This window comes from Lolium rigidum, chromosome 1, assembly GCF_022539505.1.
Source record: "Lolium rigidum isolate FL_2022 chromosome 1, APGP_CSIRO_Lrig_0.1, whole genome shotgun sequence".
NCBI lineage: Eukaryota > Viridiplantae > Streptophyta > Magnoliopsida > Poales > Poaceae > Lolium > Lolium rigidum.
The window spans coordinates 81,497,997-81,516,346 of NC_061508.1; the positions used below are offsets into that span (position 1 = coordinate 81,497,997).

The 18,350-nt window shown below is 44.3% G+C and overlaps 1 protein-coding gene and 1 pseudogene across 1 annotated transcript; both read right to left on the reverse strand.

Moving 5' to 3' along the window:
• Positions 1-1,060: 1,060 nt before the first annotated feature.
• LOC124676525 lies at positions 1,061-1,920 on the reverse strand (annotated as a pseudogene).
• A 5,450-nt stretch (positions 1,921-7,370) lies between these two features.
• On the reverse strand, positions 7,371-8,651 carry LOC124648199. The gene is made up of 3 exons (XM_047187999.1): positions 8,208-8,651; positions 8,051-8,133; positions 7,371-7,982 (listed from the first exon to the last, which is right to left on the reverse strand). Exons 1-3 carry the CDS (start codon positions 8,329-8,331, stop codon positions 7,482-7,484), a joined length of 708 nt encoding a protein of 235 aa, XP_047043955.1. The 5' UTR covers positions 8,332-8,651; the 3' UTR covers positions 7,371-7,481.
• Between the last annotated feature and the right edge of the window lie 9,699 nt (positions 8,652-18,350).

Sequence of the window (18,350 nt, forward strand, 5' to 3'; positions counted from 1 at the left end):
ATCTCATCCCAACATTTGTCAATCACTCTCGAAACCCTCTTGCGCCTGCAAACACCTCTCAGCACCATATCCAAAATGGCAGCCTCTGGCACAATATACTTAGCCAGCATCACCATCACGACCTCTCCAGCTGCCTTATTCCTTTTTCTATTGCATAATCTGACTACTAGACCCTCTAGGAACTCCCTCCCTTTACACTGTCCAACCTCAATCTCGCGCAAGAAGGTGTTGCAAGTAACTGTGTCTGGATCACAACCTTTGTCAAGCATCTGGTTGAGCAAGTCCATTGCCCGAGGAAGGTCCTTGGCGCGGAGCAACCCATCAAGCAGCACATTATAACAGATAACATCTGGATCAGCATCGCCCCTTGCGAGCATGTCATAGAACAGCCTTAGACCACCATCCACCATCCCAGAAACACACAAGCCCTTGATCATTGAAGTGTAAGCAATTGTATCAGGCGCGCAGCCACGACCAAGCATGTGCTTCCAGACCATCATAGCATCCTTCGATCTCCCTACATTGCACAATCCGTTGATCAATATGCTATAAGTAACAGCATTCGGTGTGCAGCCAGCCCTTAACATCTCCTCCCATACAGAAAGAGCCTGTGATGAATCTCCAATTTGGAAATATCCCCGGACCATGGAGCTGTAAGTCACTATATTCGGTACGCATTTTGCCTCAGCCATCTCCTCAAATAACAGTTCGGCCTCGGCCATCTTCCCACACCGGGCGAAGCCATCAATCATCGCCGAATACAAAACAACATTTGGCCTTACCCCACCCTCCACCATTGCATCCCACACCCTGGACGCCCGATCGACCTCTCCTGACTTGCAAAACCCAGTGATCACAGGCGAGAAGACAAACTCATTAGGCGCAAGACCCTTCCTCCCCATTTCCTCAGTCACCTTCCATGCATCCTCCAGTCTTCCGCACCTCACTAGACCATCCACAATTGCCCCATAGGTCATCACACCTGGTGTCACGTCCTCCCTCTCCATTCTCCTCATGACCCCCATCGCCGCACTGGCCTTACCGCAGACCAGTAACCCATGCAGCAGCACGTTGTATGTGGCTGGCGACGGCGCGCAGCCCTTGAGCTGCATAAACGAGAACAGTTTGGCGGCCCCTGTAACATCCCCGGCGCGCAGCATCGCACTCAGCACAGGGTTAAATGCCTCGGCGGCCACCACCCCGTCCACCACCATCTCGTGCACCAGCGCCACGGCATCGTCGACATGTCCTGCATCTGCGAGAGCAGACACGACGGTGGAGTAGGTGAACTTATCGGGCGAGAGATTCCACCTGGGGATGCTATGATGGAGGACCCGCAATGCGACTTGGAGGTAGAGACGGTGGTTTGTTGGGGCCAGAGAGGCGCAGACGCACTTGAGGAGGAGGTTGAAGGAGAGGAGCGTGGGGGCGAGGCGGGGGAAGCGGCGGAGGGAGTGGGAGAAGAAGGCCGGGAGCAGGTGCGGGGGCAGGGGGAAGCGGGCGAGGGCGGAGTTGAAGGAGTGGTGAGTGGTGGCGGCGGGTGTTGGCGGGCGGAGGAAGAGGTGGAGGGCGAGGAGGGGCCGGGGCGAGCGGGAGAGGGCGGCGATGAGGTGGGGGAAGATGTGCGGGGAGGCGTCAGCGGGCAGGCGGCGGAGGAAGCCGAGGACGGAGGAGACGGGGGCGTTGGGGGAGGTAGCGAGCGAGCGCGCGACGGAGAGGAGGGTGGGCGCACCGGCGGCGGGGAAGAGCTCGTCGGCGAGCGGGGATTCGTCGTCGGAGGATGAAGAGACGAAGGGATCGGAGTGGCAGCGGCGAGCGGCGTAGAAGGGCGGGTTGGGGAGGAGGCGTGGTAGGGAGGTGGGAGGGGGCATAGGGGGAGGAGAAGCATGGCGGAGAGTGGGCGGCGGCGGGGGGTTTAGGGTTAGGGGAAGAGGCGGCGGCGGCGAGGCACAAGCATTGCCCTCACACTAGGGTTTACATCAAGTGGGCATTTCTGGCTCACAGGCTCCATTGATCCCCTTATTTAAAAATGAAAAATTATATCTCTGAATTTTCAAAAAAATATGGAAAAATTGAATGCAGCCAGTGATGCATCCCGCAAACATGCAAAATTATAAATTTAAAATATTTATATTTTTAGCTACACAAAATGATGAAATTGTAGATCTAACTATTGCGAATAATGCATATTTTCAAAACTCAAAAGAATATCACATTTTCTTTTTTGTGTACCCCATACTAATAAGAGAAAATTCGCATCGCGATTTGCATTCTTATAGGATATATCATTGAGAACTGTTTTCAAAATTCTTTTTGAAACCGGAAAGTGTTTTTGGCTCCCGACCTCCAATGCTCCCGCCATTTAAAAAAATAAAAGGTATTTGTACAAGTTACTACAAAATCTGAAAATGATTTTTGGGATTGCCAATGATACATCTTACAATCATGCAAAAATCTTAACCTGATAGTCGTTTTATTTTGTGCTAGACAAAAATGACAAAATCTGATACCGTTTGGGAGATTTGAAAATGGCTACTCAGATCTACACTTTTATCATTTTTGTGTAGATTAGAATATAAAGTATTTGAAGTTGATATTTTACACGTTTGTGGAATATAACATTGACTATATATTGATTTATTTTCAGAATTTTTTGAAACATAAAAATATGATTTCTTAAAAAAAAAACAGAGGGAACCCGCAAACATGCAGCCAGTGATGCATCCCGCAAACATGCAAAATTAATGTGCACCAAATCTCTGTCCGAATGAAACTTGTAAATATATTTTCTGTTTTTACATATAGAGGGGCCACTGATCTCGATAGCTACTTGGTCAAACGAAAGTGTCTAGTTTGGGATTGGATGTAATATGACGTGTACAACTAAGTGAAGGAGATGGAGCTTTCCTGACAAAACCTTTTCAAATGGAAGAACTTAAAGAAGTTTAATTCAATTCGACTCCCGGGTGCGTATGCTCCCTCTACCAAAAAATCATATTTCAAAATGTTGAAAAATTTGGACAAAAAATTCTACATATACATCTCCATAATATTCGTGTGTTTGTTAAGTTTCACGAAAAACCAATATTTTGTGTGGTCTATATAAAAAAGAGAAATTTTATCTTGTGAAAAGCATTATTTTTAGCACTGAATTTTGTCTTTTTTACACAGGTCACATGATAAGTCGATTTTTTATGAAACGACTTTGTGAACACGTAGCACACGAAGATATACGTGCGAACTTTTAGTTTTAATTTTAAAAAAAATTAAAATATATGTAAGATGCATTTCGAAATATAGGGAGCATATGCACCCATGTTCCAAAACACCGCTCCCTGTTTTTTATCTGAAGCATACTAAAGCAACTAGCCCTCGTGGTTTGCCAATGAAATTTTATAAAGTTTTATGGGATATTATCAATTTTACCGAAAGAGAGATTGGATGCCTTCCATATGACAAAATTTGATACTGAGAGACCGAACAATTAAGTTACTACTATCATTCCCAACTCCCAAGGCGCTTGATGCTGAAATAATTCAGAGATAAGGCAATTTGTTAGTTGAATCTTAGTTTTACGATACTAAGAAAGCTCTTATCAAACAGACTAGGGATGGTGATTCATGAAGTTATTTTAGACACTCAAACTGCATTTATAAAGGTTAGATATGTTATGGAAGGGATTGTGCTCCTCCATGAAACAATTCATGAGATTCATCATTACAAAATGTCAGAAATTCTTTTTAAAGTTGATTTTGAAAAGGCATGTGACGAATTCAACTAGGATTTTCTCTATTTTAATGATGCAAGCTAAATAATTTAGGGATCTGTGATATGATATCATTCTTTCGCTTGATGACAACTTGGTTAATGCTAGAAACATAAAATTTATTTTGTGTATCTTTGGGAAAATCTCTGGGCTTAAGTAAGTTTTCACAAAAGTGAAATTTACTTTGTAGGAAAAGCCCGTAATAGGGAGAATCAATATAGTGAAATTTTCATTTGTCTCCCGCTTAGTTCCAATGGAAGTATACTAGCGTGCTAGTCGATGAAAAAAGACTAGCAATATATCAACATATGGCTAGTGTGTGAGAAGTTTGCAAAAAAAAAAAAAACTGCTTGAATGGAAAGCGACCATGCCATTCTCAAGAGACATGGTGATTCTTGTCAATGCTTGATTGAGTGGTATCCCTCCATACTTGCCTTATTTCGTTGAAGCCCCAAAAAGAATAATCAAGAAAATAGATGCACACTTAATAAAATGGGGTGGCATGAGATGGATAACAAAAAAAGATTGCAAGCATGCATGCTTGCATAAACATTTTGGAGGACTTGATGTTCTCGATCTAACTACTATGAATAAGATTTTATTGTGTAAATGTTTGTGAAAACTAGAAAATACCGATGGAATTTGGCAAGAGATTATATCAAGAAATATTTTGCAATTAGGCCTTTTCCTAGACTGCTGCCCGCCCTGGAAGTTCACATTTTTAGCAAAGTCTCATGGCGTTTAACCATATCTTCCCATAATTTATTAGAAGGGTGATCAATAATTGTTTTTTTGAGGCTAAATAGAGGGTTTCCCCAATGTGTATATTTTCATAAATTATAAAAGTGTGTTTGTACAAAGGAATGGTTCCAGAGAAAAGTAACAAGCTACTACCTAGTAGGCATGTAGCATACCAATCCATTGAGTTCGGTTGAAAACCATGTCATATCTGGTAATCCAGATAATTCTCAAAATAGCAGCATTAAGCATATTAATTAAGACATGCCTTTTCTTGTCTCTCCATAAGGCAGAAATATCTTTTACAGGCCTAATTTGAGGATGAAGGTCCAACACCTTCTTAACCTCCTCCCAAATACTGGAAGCTACATCACACTCAAAGAACAGATGTTGACAAGATTCAATGTCATTGCAGGCAAGTCAATTCATCCACATTTTGTCTTTTGTGCAAATTATCTCTAGTAAGAAGTTTGTTATGAGCGAAAAGCCATAAAAAGAAATGAATCTTTGGAGCAATTTTTAATTTCCAAACACATAAATGTCAACATGTTTTATCCCTCTAAAATTCACAACAACATACATAGATTTCACACTATAAACTACATTGGCCTCCCACATCCAAATCAGCATCACTGTAAGAATTAAGGGGAATAGACTGAGCAATTTGGAGGATTTCAAACCATTGCAACATCAGATTATGATCAAAGCATCTTCTGAAAGTCACTTTTAGAGATTCTCCATCCCAAAGCTCAACAATAGTTTTATTGTGTTCATCGACTAGGAAATAAACTTCCCAATATTGAATAACTAAACTACAATTCCCAAACCAATGATCTTCCCAGAATTTCACTTTTTTACCATCTCCAACCTTCCACTGGTACCCCATCTTAGCAGCTTTAGCAGCCCATAGCACCACTTTCCAAAAAGGGGAAGCCCCAGTGGAATTACATGAGAAAATATTCGGATTATCAATATTATATTTAATATCAACAATTTTCTTCCAAAGTTTGTTCTCATTTAGATTATACATTTCTAGGAGGCTAGTAAACACATGTTCATCTCAGAGAGGTCAGGGATCCCTAGCCCCCATATTCCTTTGTCCGAGTAAGCAACCACCAATTAGCTAGCTGATACTTATGATGACCCTCATAGTTGTCCCAAAGGCAATGAGCCATTTGGGAATTAATAAGGGCAATAGCCCATTTAGGGAACTTAATCACACTTCTCACCACCTCCAATTTGGCAGCATGGTTTAGAAGCTTCCCCCTCCATCATGCTGCTTTTTTCAAAATCTTATCAACCACAGGTTGAATATCCTCTTTACTCAACTTACTGTGATGCAGGGGAACCCCTAAGTACTCTAAAGGGAATTCACCCAATTTACAACTCAATGCTTGAACAAAGATCTGTGCATCACCTTCCAACACATTAATGTGGACTAAGTCACACTTGTGGAAGTTAATTCTCATCCCAGACATTTGTTCAGCAAGACAAAATCCATTTTAAATTTATAGCAGAACAAATATCATTTTCCAGGAAGAGTAGGGTATCATCAGCATATTGCATGCTTATGACACCCCCACCCCCAGTTCTTGCATCAAACCAACTAATTGCCTATTAGCAGCATCCTTAACCAAAATCTTGGTGAAAACATCAACCATAAAATTGAAAATAATTGGGGAAATAGGATTCCCTGCCTCACACCTCTATTGCTTAGGAAAAATTCACTCTTAATATCATTAATCCTAACCCCACAGAACCATTATGGGCTAAATCCCCTCATTTTCATTATTTTAAGAGAAAATCTCTATCTACCCTATCATAGGTTTTCTCATACTCTAGCTTCAAAATAAAACCAGGCTGCCCATTATGAGCTGCATTATGAATGATCTCATGGGCACATACCACACTCTCCAAAATATACCTCCCTTTAATAAAAGTTGTCTGGTTTGGTGAAATAAGTTTTTCACTAACCACACCCAGCCTATTAGTAGCACACTTAGAAAAGATTTTAAAACTACAATTGGTCAAGAAAATAGGCCTGAATTTCTGTATAATAGCAGCTTCAACCTCTTTTGGAATCAAGGTCAAAAGGGAGAAGTTTAACCTGGGTCCAACTTCCCCTCATTCCAGTCTTTAACCATAGACATAAAATCAGCTCTAATGAGCTCCCAAAAGTGTTGATAAAAAAGAGAAACCATCAGGCCAGGAGCATCCTCAGCATAAGACCCAAAAATAGCCTCTTTTACCTCTTTTTCTTAAAAATCAGCATTGAGCATATTATTATGATCCTAAGAGACCATATCCTCATGATCCCAAAAATCATCACAAGGATCAATGTCTAAACAAGGTTCCTGGCTAAAGAGTTTCCTGTAGTAATCTATAGCAATATCAAGCACACCTTTGTTATCCTCCACTATGCCATATTCACCCTGCAATTGAGAGATTTGCTTCTCCCTCTTCCTCTGATTTGCTACAGAGTGGAAAAAAGCAGTGTTACGATCTTCTTCTAAAATATAACGTTCTCTATATCTCTGTCTAGCCTTAATCTCCTCATTTCTCCAAATGTCAGAAAGTTCAGCAGAAATACTTATCATTTTACATTTGGGAACAGGGGATAAACATTGTGTTTCAGAAGTGATATCAAGTAAATCATTCTCACGAAGAGTTGTTAATGTGGAGAATCCACTTTTCGAACTGGTTACTTCTGCCAACTTCTCTGAAAAAATGTAATACCTATGGGAGAAGGAGAATATTTTTTTTGAGTTTTGGGACAAAGAGAATATGAGCAGAACAAATCACAATATTTCGGACCACATCAATAAAAGTACTACAAAACACACTATTGTCTTCACTAATTTTTTTCTACTGTTCTACACAAGTTTTACAAGCATCGTACTCTGCGTAAATAATTACCACAAAATTTCCCTAAAAATCATACAAATTTATTCCCTGACCACTGTCGGCCACCAGTGGATCAGACTATGGTACAGGCGTTGGGATTCTCCTCGCTGAAGATGGCCGTGAGCCGGTTGGCGTCCGTGGCCATGCTGTAGATGCCCTCGCGCACCGGCGTCGGGTAGGACCACCTGTACTCGCCGGAGAAGTACTCGTGCCGCCTCGGCGTGCCGGAGGAGCCGAGCATCTCCCACCGCGTTAGCGGCGACGGCGCGTACCTGGCGTAGCCGTACTCCTGGCCGTGCCCGTGCTGCGCCGACGAGTACGCGTGGGAGGCGGCGGCCGCGTGGTGGTGATGGCGTTGGTCGCCGTACGCCGCGTCGCCGCTCGTCCCTGCCGCCGATGCATGCTGGTATGCATCGGCAGCGTTCGGCGGTGGCGCTGACCCGGGGTATACCGGCCCAGCCGCCGTGCTGAACCGGACGTTCTTGGACTTGGACTTCTTGCGCTTGCGCGGCTTGCCGCCTGCTCGAGGCGGCGCGGCGGCGGTTGGGCCGAACGGACCGTGGACTTGCGGTGGCTGCGCGGCTGAGATCGCGTGGGTGTTGGGAGGGTGGGCGCTGGCGGCGTAGGCGACGGTGTGGCCGCCGTTGGACGTACGTAGCATGTTTGAGCTTGGGGGTATGCCATGGCGTAGTCCAGCCCCTCGTTCCTCATCCGTCGTCTGCGCCCTGCGATACGGTGCAACAAAACTGAGATGCACACCATGATAGGACTTGATTTCTGTGTGAGTATAATAACTTACCGTTGCATTTCTTGATGACTCTAGATATCATCCTGCCCAAGGGAGAGCAACCCATTTGCCTCTCTGAACCTGCTGCAAACTCCATCTCTCTTGCTCTCTCATCTGCATATATATGTGAACTCATAGTCTTAGTGGCGTACAAGTTTGATAACTAGCCCCATCAGCTTAATTAGGTCTCTCTTTCTCTTTATCTCTCCCTCTCCCTCACTCTTAATGCATGGATTGAAACGAATGATCTTTTGAACGAGAATAGTCGTCTCCTCTTGGCTGGTGCACGAAAGTGTACTAAAGCGAGCTAGGTTAGGTAGTGAGAATCGAATAACGAAAATGGATAGTTCACCAACCTAATGCACGTTATCTACCAATTACCATGGATAGCACGCTGTATGTCCAGCGAAAGGAGTTCAGCATCTGAGCCACAAATGTAAATCGCACAAGAATGGTCCATTGTCTTGTCGTCTGGATGGATATATGCAGAGCAGACGACGAGCTCGAGCGAGAGTGAGTGGCGTCAGAATATATGCTTCGGAAGAAATGTCAATTTATCCGAGAAAGGCGATTTTGCACATAAAGACGAGATGTCTGAAGCGGCTGCTGCCGCCATTACAGTTGTGTAGCCGAAACCAATGTTACGATGTGTTCGAATATTTGGGACGAATAAGTTAGGAGTTGTGCTACGGTTAGACCCGTAATCAGCAGAGACAATAGTGAACAACACATTAACACAATGCCCTGTTGGCACGTTTCGCTCCGTCAAAACATGTTGGTCAGAAATGACGTAGTCATCGCTGATAGACACAAAGCTTGTCAGAGGTAATATACACCGCTGACGGGGTTTAGGAGATGGCGAGCCCTAGGCTACAGCCGGCTGTAGCTGGGCAAACCATCTGCCCCCTTCTGAGCTGTCCGATATAATTAAGTGGGTGATTCTCGCGCGTCCGATCTCAGTACAAAAAACGGTTCGTATGTATCAGTTTTTTCAGAGTATGTAACATTTGTCCTCAATACTTTTTTATAGTCTGTAAAAATCACGAAATTATGGTGCAAAAAAAATCCGCCATTGGTACAAAATAATTCTCTGCGTATCTAACATTTTCGGAAATGTTACATCGTTTTCCAACATTTTTCTGCACTATATTCAACATGTTTTCCTAAATTATCCAACATTACAGATATAAGTATGTAACATTGGTGCAATCTCTCCGTATCCTATATATATATATAGGCAAAAGCTTTGGTATGTAATCTTACCCCAGCTAGCTATCGTTGCCATCTACTCATTTGTCAAGATTCGTGAAAAGAATAGGAAAATCTTTTAACAAATGGAGAGATTCTGATTTTTTGGACCAATATCCCTACTAGCTATGGCAGGTAACGTCAGATAGGCCCAGCCTTCAGCCCACATGTGTGCTCTCTACGCGTTATAGTCGTTGGGCTTCGCCGATACTGTTGTTTAGCCATTGTGGCTTGTCCTTTACCACACGTCCTGTGATGCTCCTGGCCAACACTGCATACATCGAGACCTGCTACGGGGACTTTCCCCTCCAGAGCTCTCGCCTCGCTACAGTAGATCGAGGGAGAGACTCCAAAGTTCTTGGTCTCGCCGGCGGATTCGCCGCTCCCCTTCGCCTCCGGTGGCCATGTGGGCACTGTGAGGTGGAGGGGAGCTCCGGATCTGACCGTGCGTCTACATAGTAGGTTAGGTTCCCCGGGCGGCGCTGGCGAGGTGGTGGCGGCAGCGAAGCTCTGGAGTAATGGTGCCGGTGCTCGATCCTCACCTCGGCGGCGCCCTTCGGGGCTCTGCTGGCGAGCTTTCGGCGTTGGTCTCGTGGGTGTGGTCCTGGCGAGGTGGGCTTCACCATCTTGCGAGTTTTGGTCCTCCCGGCTGCTTCCTCGTGCTTGCGTCGGTTGCTCCGTCGGCGCTGGCAAGCGTGTGGAGGACGGGGGCGGTGGTTCTGGTCTCCCGGATCCTCGGCGTCCGTGTACGGGAGTCCGGGCACCTCGTGATGTCGAGGTGTTTCTTCGACCGCTTCCTCTTCTTCGGCACAAGCTACGCAGGCTTTGCTGGCGGCTCCGGCCGCTTGGTCCGCTTCGACTGCCGGCGAGATGCGGGGCGTGTCCCCCGCCGATCTACGGTCAACCTTCTTCGGATCCCGGCGTCCGCGTCGGGTGGAAACTGCGGCGACTTCAATGAGGTTTATTCCTCTTCGGCATCTTCCGTGCAACACGGCTGCGGCCGGCGACGCCTCTTCTTCCGCTCCGGCGAGGTCGACGCGTTGGCTCGGGCGGTGGCAGATCTTGGATGTTCCGGAAGATCCCAAGGGCCTTTTTGTATTTTCAGTTTGTCTAGGGTTCTTTCTGAAGTTTGGGGACAGCTGTCTTTTATCTGGACAGTTCTTGTATTATCTTGTTTTCCTTTCGTAATATATTCCAGATATTAGTATCAAAAAAAAAAAAAGACCTGCTACGGGAATACGGGATGCTCGTTTGTTTTTTCTTTCTTGGCATCTCATCGTGTTCCTCCTGACAGGTCCCCCACCTAACCACCTCCCGCATGTCGATCCCTGCTCCTCCCCCGCTTCCCGGCCTCTAGCGCCCCCCGCCTCCCAGTACTCCGGCGACGCCACCCTGCTCCTCCCCATCGGCGGAAGGGCACGAGCGACACCTGTTCCTCCCCACAGATGCTTTTTTTTCCATGTGACCCAACTTGGGGCCGATTTTCATTACCACGAAGATAACGAAAAACAGCACATCATACTTCTAAGTATGTTTTTACCTGCTCACGGCAGGAAAGCAACCAACAAAAAAAGAGAAACAGACGGGGGGGGGGGGCAAGCCACCAAACTAGCATAGGGGGAAGTTTTCATCGAGCAGCAGAAGCCTGAAACATCAGGCGCCGGGCATGAGACAAATAAATCGTCAGTTTCCATTCGATCTGTAGCTGGATCTTCCACTGTAGCATTAGCAATGCGAAGGAATCTTCCAGGATGATCTTCTGCCGGTCGAGGAGGGGGGGGGGCAGGTGCACCAGTAGCAAGCTGGAGTAGGCTGGCAGCGCCAACCCTGATATTTTCTGCATCGGGGGAATTGTGAAGACCTGCCCAGTAATTCATGAACACATCAGCAAAACTGATTAGTTCACTGGGAGATTTGATAAGTTTATGTTCAAAACAAGCTCTATTTCTTAGTTTCCAGATGGCCCAGCAAATAGCAGCAAGCCCATCAATTTGAACATTTCTACTAGCTGGAATTAATCGGGGAAACCACCAAAAGAACTGTGTAAAGCTTCCAGGTCTATCAGATGCACTAATTGATGTTGCAACTGAGCTCCAGACAAATTTTTCTGCAACACACTCAAAGAAAAGGTGAGATATAGTTTCATTCTCATGACAAAACTAACAGGAGGCACTCCCCAACCAATTCCTCTTCAACAGATTGTCCTTTGTTGCAATAGCATTGTGCTAGATAAGCCACAACCAAATTTTAATTTTCAATGGAATCTTGCTTTTCTATAAGTGTCTGAAGGATCTGTCTACACCATTCCTGCAGAGATGATTGTACATGGATTTGACAGAGAAAATTCCATTCTTTGTCCATTTCCAGGATGGTCTATCTCTTTCCTGTGACAAGACAATCTGTCTCACAATGTTCAGCAGCCCATGCACTTGCAAAGTTAAATCTGGTGATAAGTATCTCCTGAAAGAGAAGTTCCACCCAAGGGCAGCAACTTCTGCTACAGTCATGCTTTGTTCATTGCAGATATTAAAAATATCAGAGAAACTATCTCTTAAAGGTTGACAACTACAAAAAGCATCATGCTAGAAGCTTGTTAGTTTCCCATCACCCACCTTCATTCTTCTTCCACTAAGATACATGGATTTTACTTTCAACATGTCTGTCCATAGAGGAGAATCACCTGGACTTTTTTTTGAGTATGAGATACATGTATATTTCAAGTATGTTTTGTTCATGAATTGCTGCCAAGGACCAGTATCTGACTCAATCTTCCACCACCACTTACACATGAGACTGGCATTAAATTTGGAGAGATCTTTCAAGCCCAAACCACCTTTTTCTTTGGCTTACATATCCACTTCCATTTGAAAAAATGATACTTTCTTCTATCAGCACTCCCAGCCCAGAAAAAAGACTTGATTGGCTCGTCCATTTCTTCTATAGTGGTTTTGTGCAGAAGCCTCATAGATATCTGATAAAATCCAGTACTAGATAAGCAGGCAGCTATCTTAACCATCCTCCCACCAATTGACATATTGTTCCCTACCCAGCCACACATTTTCTTCTTTGTTTTTTCACATAGGAATCCCATTTCAGCTACAGTAGGTCCTTTTGCAGAAATTGGGGTACCTAGATATTTAATTGGCCAATTCCCCCCTTGATAGTTGAAGAGCTTAGAGTAACATAGCATTTTATTGTCATCTGGTAAGACCATCATTATCTCACTCTTATCAAAATTAATCTTTAACCCTGACATAGCTTCAAAGAGATATAGGAGTAATTTGAGATTCCTAGCTTGTTCCATATTATCTTGTACCAGCAAAATAGTATCATCTGCATACTGTAACATGGCAATCCCTTTTGGGACAATGCTTTCAGCTAGCCCCATCAACAAACCATTCTGCTGAGATATGGAGATCATTTTTGCAAGACTATTGGCTGCCATATTGAATAAAAAAGGGGCAAAGGGATCTCCCTGTCTGACACCCTTATGACTGCCAAAATATGCACATATCTTGTCATTAACTTTGATACTGAGTGTCCCATCAGTAACTGCTTTTTTGATCCAAACCATCCAGCTCTCACTGAAACCTTTCTGTTTACAACAATCAAACAAAAAATTCCAATTAACTTTATCATATGCCTTCTCAAAGTCAATTTTAAGCACAACTCCTTGTTGTTTTCTGAATTTTGATTCTCTTAACACTTCCTGAAGCAAGGCAACCCCATCAATGCACTGATGAATGATTTTATTCATTATAGGAACAACTCTGATTGTTAAAGCCTTGGTGAAAATCTTAAACAGAACTTGCAACAAGCATATTGGTCTGTATTTCTGTATTTTATTTGCCTCAGGCCCTTTTGGTACTAAGGTAATAATACCATAGTTGATCTCTTCAGATCAATTCTGTGACTGTGGAAGTCATAAAATGCTGCCGTAATATCTTTCTTGACTATATCCCAGCACTCTTTATAAAATTCAACAGGGATGCCATCTGGACCAGCTGCTTTATTGTTTTCCATCTGATCTACAATATTTTTTTATTTCTTCCTCACTGAAGACTCTATCCATCACTTCTCTGTCAAGGTCATCAATTTTTTCCTCAGGTGACCAAATATTGCTATCAAGCCTGATCCCAGAATCAGTGGCAGGACCAAAGAGTTCTTTGTAAAAGGCAGTAGCATGATCTAGCAAATCAGGAGTACCTTGAATAACAGTCTCTCCATCCTTTAGGGAGAAGATAGTTCTTTTTTGTTTTGCAGCCATTGGAAATTCTATGAAAAAAGGAAGTATTACTGTCTCCTTGTAACAGCTATTTTTCTCTTGATCTTTGATGCCAATAGTTTTCTTCTCCGTCAATTATGGACAAAAGTTCCCTTTGTATTTGAGCCCTCCCCCTTATCTGAGCTGTATCTAAAGCATGATTTTCTTCTTGTAATTCCAAGGCCTCCAACTCTCTGCCAATTTCTTTCTTCCTCTTGATGTCTCCCCCTCTCAAGTTTGGACCCCAACCTTTCAAATCATTCTTGACATTTATCAGTTTCATTTGAATAATGCCTAAGCTATCAGTAGGTCTTATTGGTTTCTGCCAAACTCTGGAAACTCTATCGAGGAAATCATCCTCTTGCAGCCAAGATTTTTCAAATTTGAAATCTCTAACATGCCTATCTTTCTGTTCCATAGTGTCTAGGATGAGGGGGTTGTGATCAGATATCTCTCTGACAAGGTTGTGAACAGTAGTGAGAGGAAATAAACTTTCCCAAGCATCATTCATTAAGAATCTGTCAAGCTTCTCAAGAGTGGGTTCTTGTTGATTATTTGTTCAGGTGTATTGTCCACCAGACATGTATATCTCTCTCAAAGCATAGCTATTGATTATGGAGTTGAAGATTTCTATCCATATGTTTCTTCTCATATTCTTGTTTTTCTCAGAAGAGAATCGGATTATATTAAAATCCCCTCCCACAAGAAGAGGAAGACTTTGATCACTGCAAACATTTCCTAGTTCAGCTAGGAACTCTTCTTTGTCCTCCAGCTGGGCTGCCCCATAAACAATCACCATGTTCCATTTCAACTGCATTTTCAACTCCAGCAGAGTTACTTTGATGTGAAACTTGCCCATACTGGTATCACAGACATCAAATCTAGATGACCTAAAGCCACCCACACTCGCGTGCAGTTGTTGTATGCCAGGTTCATCAGTGGTTCCAGCTTGACGAGCACGTCGGTGCTAACTAACCTCTCCATTGGCGTTTTTGTTAGACTACCTTCACTTGATCCAATTAATGCCCTTGCTTTACGTCACAGGACGCCATTGCTCTTAGCAGCATCGAAACTAACAGTTGCTTTGCCATGATGCTCTCTCGTTTGTTCGTGTTCATTAAGCAAGTTAGTTCGTGACAAATTCATCTATTTCTTAGATAAAGGAGAAGATCACAATATGGTTTGTGCAATTTTTTATCCCATGGTGTAAAGTCCGGTAAGCTCTACATGTGTTACAGTATAACCGTGAGATGAATATATTCACTTATCATACAATATTTGGTTGCATATAATGTTCTTAGCTATATATTGATATAGCAACTGATTTCATGTATTAGACAACTAACAAATTCAGTTGTATTTTTTTAGCAATGATATTGCTCCTTTGCCGCCGCTTGAGTGCATGAAGAGTAGCTATGCAGAGCACGCTGCCCGTATGTGGTCACATACATTTTCAGTTTCATGTGGTCGGTGATAGTCATCGGTGATGCAATAGTGTCTGGGCAATAAGGTATATACTCATATTTTTCTCTCCCAGCGCAGTGCACATGTATGTTTGTATATAAAAAATGCCATGACAAGTAGGAAGGCAGCTGGCCATGTCGAGGACACAGTCATAGATCCAGCGGATCTGAGTGAAGTATCACCAGAGGGGGCGCAGCTCCTCTGCAATTCTTCTATTACTGTATCGGGTACAGTAGCGAAGAGATCTGTCGTTCATTTAATCTAACGGGCCTCCTTTTAGTCAACCGGTGGACATAAAATTAGAAACAAATTCCCTGTGTTTAAGGGGACATGTAGGGAATATCACACGTATCTCTTTTTATTAGCGCCAAATTACTTTCTAAACTTGCGCCAAAAAATCAAAGCACGATCCTCTCCTACAGATTGATGATCAATCGGGCCAAACAGGTGAATCGCAGGATGGGCATCTCTAGTCCCTCCTCTAGGTGGCACATCTGCCGATAGCGACCCAGGGCTCGTCCTTGATGACTTGCCGCCGGAAGCTTGACACAACGTCTTTCCTCGACACCGGCAACGACACGACGCCCTTACTGACAAAGGCATCCCTGATGGGCCTGCCGAAAAAGGTACCCGGGAGTAACTGAAGGCCCACGACCCAAAGTTTTATGAAGATCAGAAGCCCAATAAGCATTAATAAGGAAAATAGAGATAGATTAGGAATAATAGACTTGTATCATTACGGGAAGGACTCAAATAAGTCCCCCGGACTTTGTAACTTGTACGATACGAAAAGCTCGGCTCCACCTCATATATAAAGGGGGGCCGAGGGAGAAATAAAGGATCGAATCATTGTTAACACCAACCCTAGTTTTTAGCAGTCGAATACCTTTTCAGCTGAAAGCTTCGAGATCTACTTGCTCTCCACTTTCCGTGAAACCTAGTATACAACTTGTAGGCATTTACAAGTTAATACCTTGTCAATTGGCGCCGTCTATTTGTGGGGATTGGAGGCGACAAGGAGCTGATCTCGATGGCACGTTCAACATCATCGACTTCATCGGTGGCAAGCAACGTGATGGACGGAGGTAAACAAATCAAAACTGGTCTCGTTGATTTTGGTCCTCACCCTACCGCCCGTGTGGATGCATATGCCTATCTGGAAGAACCAATGAAGATGATGTTCGGACCAAAAAAACCACTTCTGCGTCGGGAGAGAAAGATCACATCGCCTAACGGCACCGATTTTTTCGGGACCGTTAGAGGTTGATTCCGATTTCTCGGGATCATCAGCATCAATCGAGTCAAGCGACGAGGAGACTTCGTCGGCAAGCTACGTGAAGCCCATCGCAGGCGGGGAACTCGCCGATCTGCCCGACGGGATGTCTTTCAAGTCATTCACGGATTTCGATCTGGACAGCGACTCGGAAAGCATCAACAGCTTCAACTTCATCGACAAATCTACCTCTATTTGGGAGGTCTTCGCCGAGCGTTACGACGGTGTCACCGACCCTGAAGATGAAAACACAATGAGAAAATATCATCAAGTCTGTGCAATTGGTGATTCAAGTCGCTAGGAGGATGAAACATCAGAGGCTTTTGATGATTTGGGAAATCCATACATCGATCCGCTAACCTCACGTGAGGATTGGGAAACAAATACGTCGGGCCCACACCGCGGGAGAAATTACAACTTCCGCAGGTAGCCTGGGACAGAGCAGCAAGAGCCATGAACGGCACAGAGCCGATGACTACCAGAACTACATTACAGGAGATGCAAGCATATCAATATAGAATAGCTCGTGCCAGGCGAGAGATAGAAAAAGAAAAAGTTATACTGGAGCAGAGAAAACTACAGCCTCAGCCTCGAGTAGGCGCAGGGCCAACTTGAGCCAACACTCATGAACTTCGGGAGATAGCCACAGAGCAGCACACGCGAGAAGAAGATCTCGGCTAGCTCATGTGCCTAAGCATGAAAGGGAGAACCTGATATAGAATCTCGACATGTCCTTTATGTCGATAGATACAAGGGGCACATCATCCCCAAAACACCGGAAGCAGGATATATGGCGACACATGCTTTCATATTAGCATCTAAGCCACCTGCAGGAGATCCCAGAGAAGCATTGTACAACATGGCCATGGCAGGAGTTGGAGTCATGGGGACAACGATACAAGGAGCAAGTGCACCGCAACCCGAGAGCGCACTAAGAAAAAATAATCCTCAACCTAATTCGGCAACGCGAGATCCTCCTCGAGCTGGGGATCCAAGAGACACATCGATACAAGCGCGAGCCGATGGAGCGTGGCAGGAGAGAAGAGAACGTCAGCAATCACCAGAAGTCGACAAAGAGAATATGTGCGGGCTCCCCTGTTTTACTCGACGAGTCCGTAAAACTCGAGTTCCTTCTGGGTTTAAGTTACCTGACAATTACAAGAAGTTTGATGGCCTGCAAGACCTAGAGGATTGGCTGGTAGATTACCTGGAAACAGTGAAGTTAACGGGCGGAAATCGAGCAACTGCCATGCAGAGCATCCAGGTTCACCTCAGCGGAGCCGCAAGATCGTGGATAAAGAAGCTACCAGAATGATCCATCGACAGCTGGGAGACTTTCGAGGACCTGTTCGTGAGAAACTTCCGCTCAACATGCAAGAAACCTGCGTCGATAGAAGTGTTGAGGGCATGCAAACATAAGTATGATGAATCAATGAGGATGTACATCCAGAGGTGGAACATCATAAAAAATTCGGCAGAAAACATATCTGACGAAAGAGCAATCGACGCATTTATCGCGGGTCTGAAGAAGAGACTTAATCGACGATTTGGGCAGATCCATGCCAAGAACAATAGCAGATCTCATGGAAATAGCGAATCGCTGGGCGGATGGCGAAGATGTTGTTCATAATAAACGGCACAGATCACCTGAAGAAGATCGCAATAGAAACAACAATCAAAATAGGCGACGATATTCTCGTCAGTTCTCAGATTACGACGGTCCCAACCAAGTGGCGGTTGGCTTCCGAGGAAACAGTGGAGGAAATCATCGGGATGATTACCAGAGAGGTAACGAGCAACGCAATAATCATCGAGATGCGCCAAGCTCCAGTAGACAAAATAATAGGCCAAGGTTCCCGAGGCCATACAATGTATCACCAGCATATCTTCTGAACGGGCCATGCCA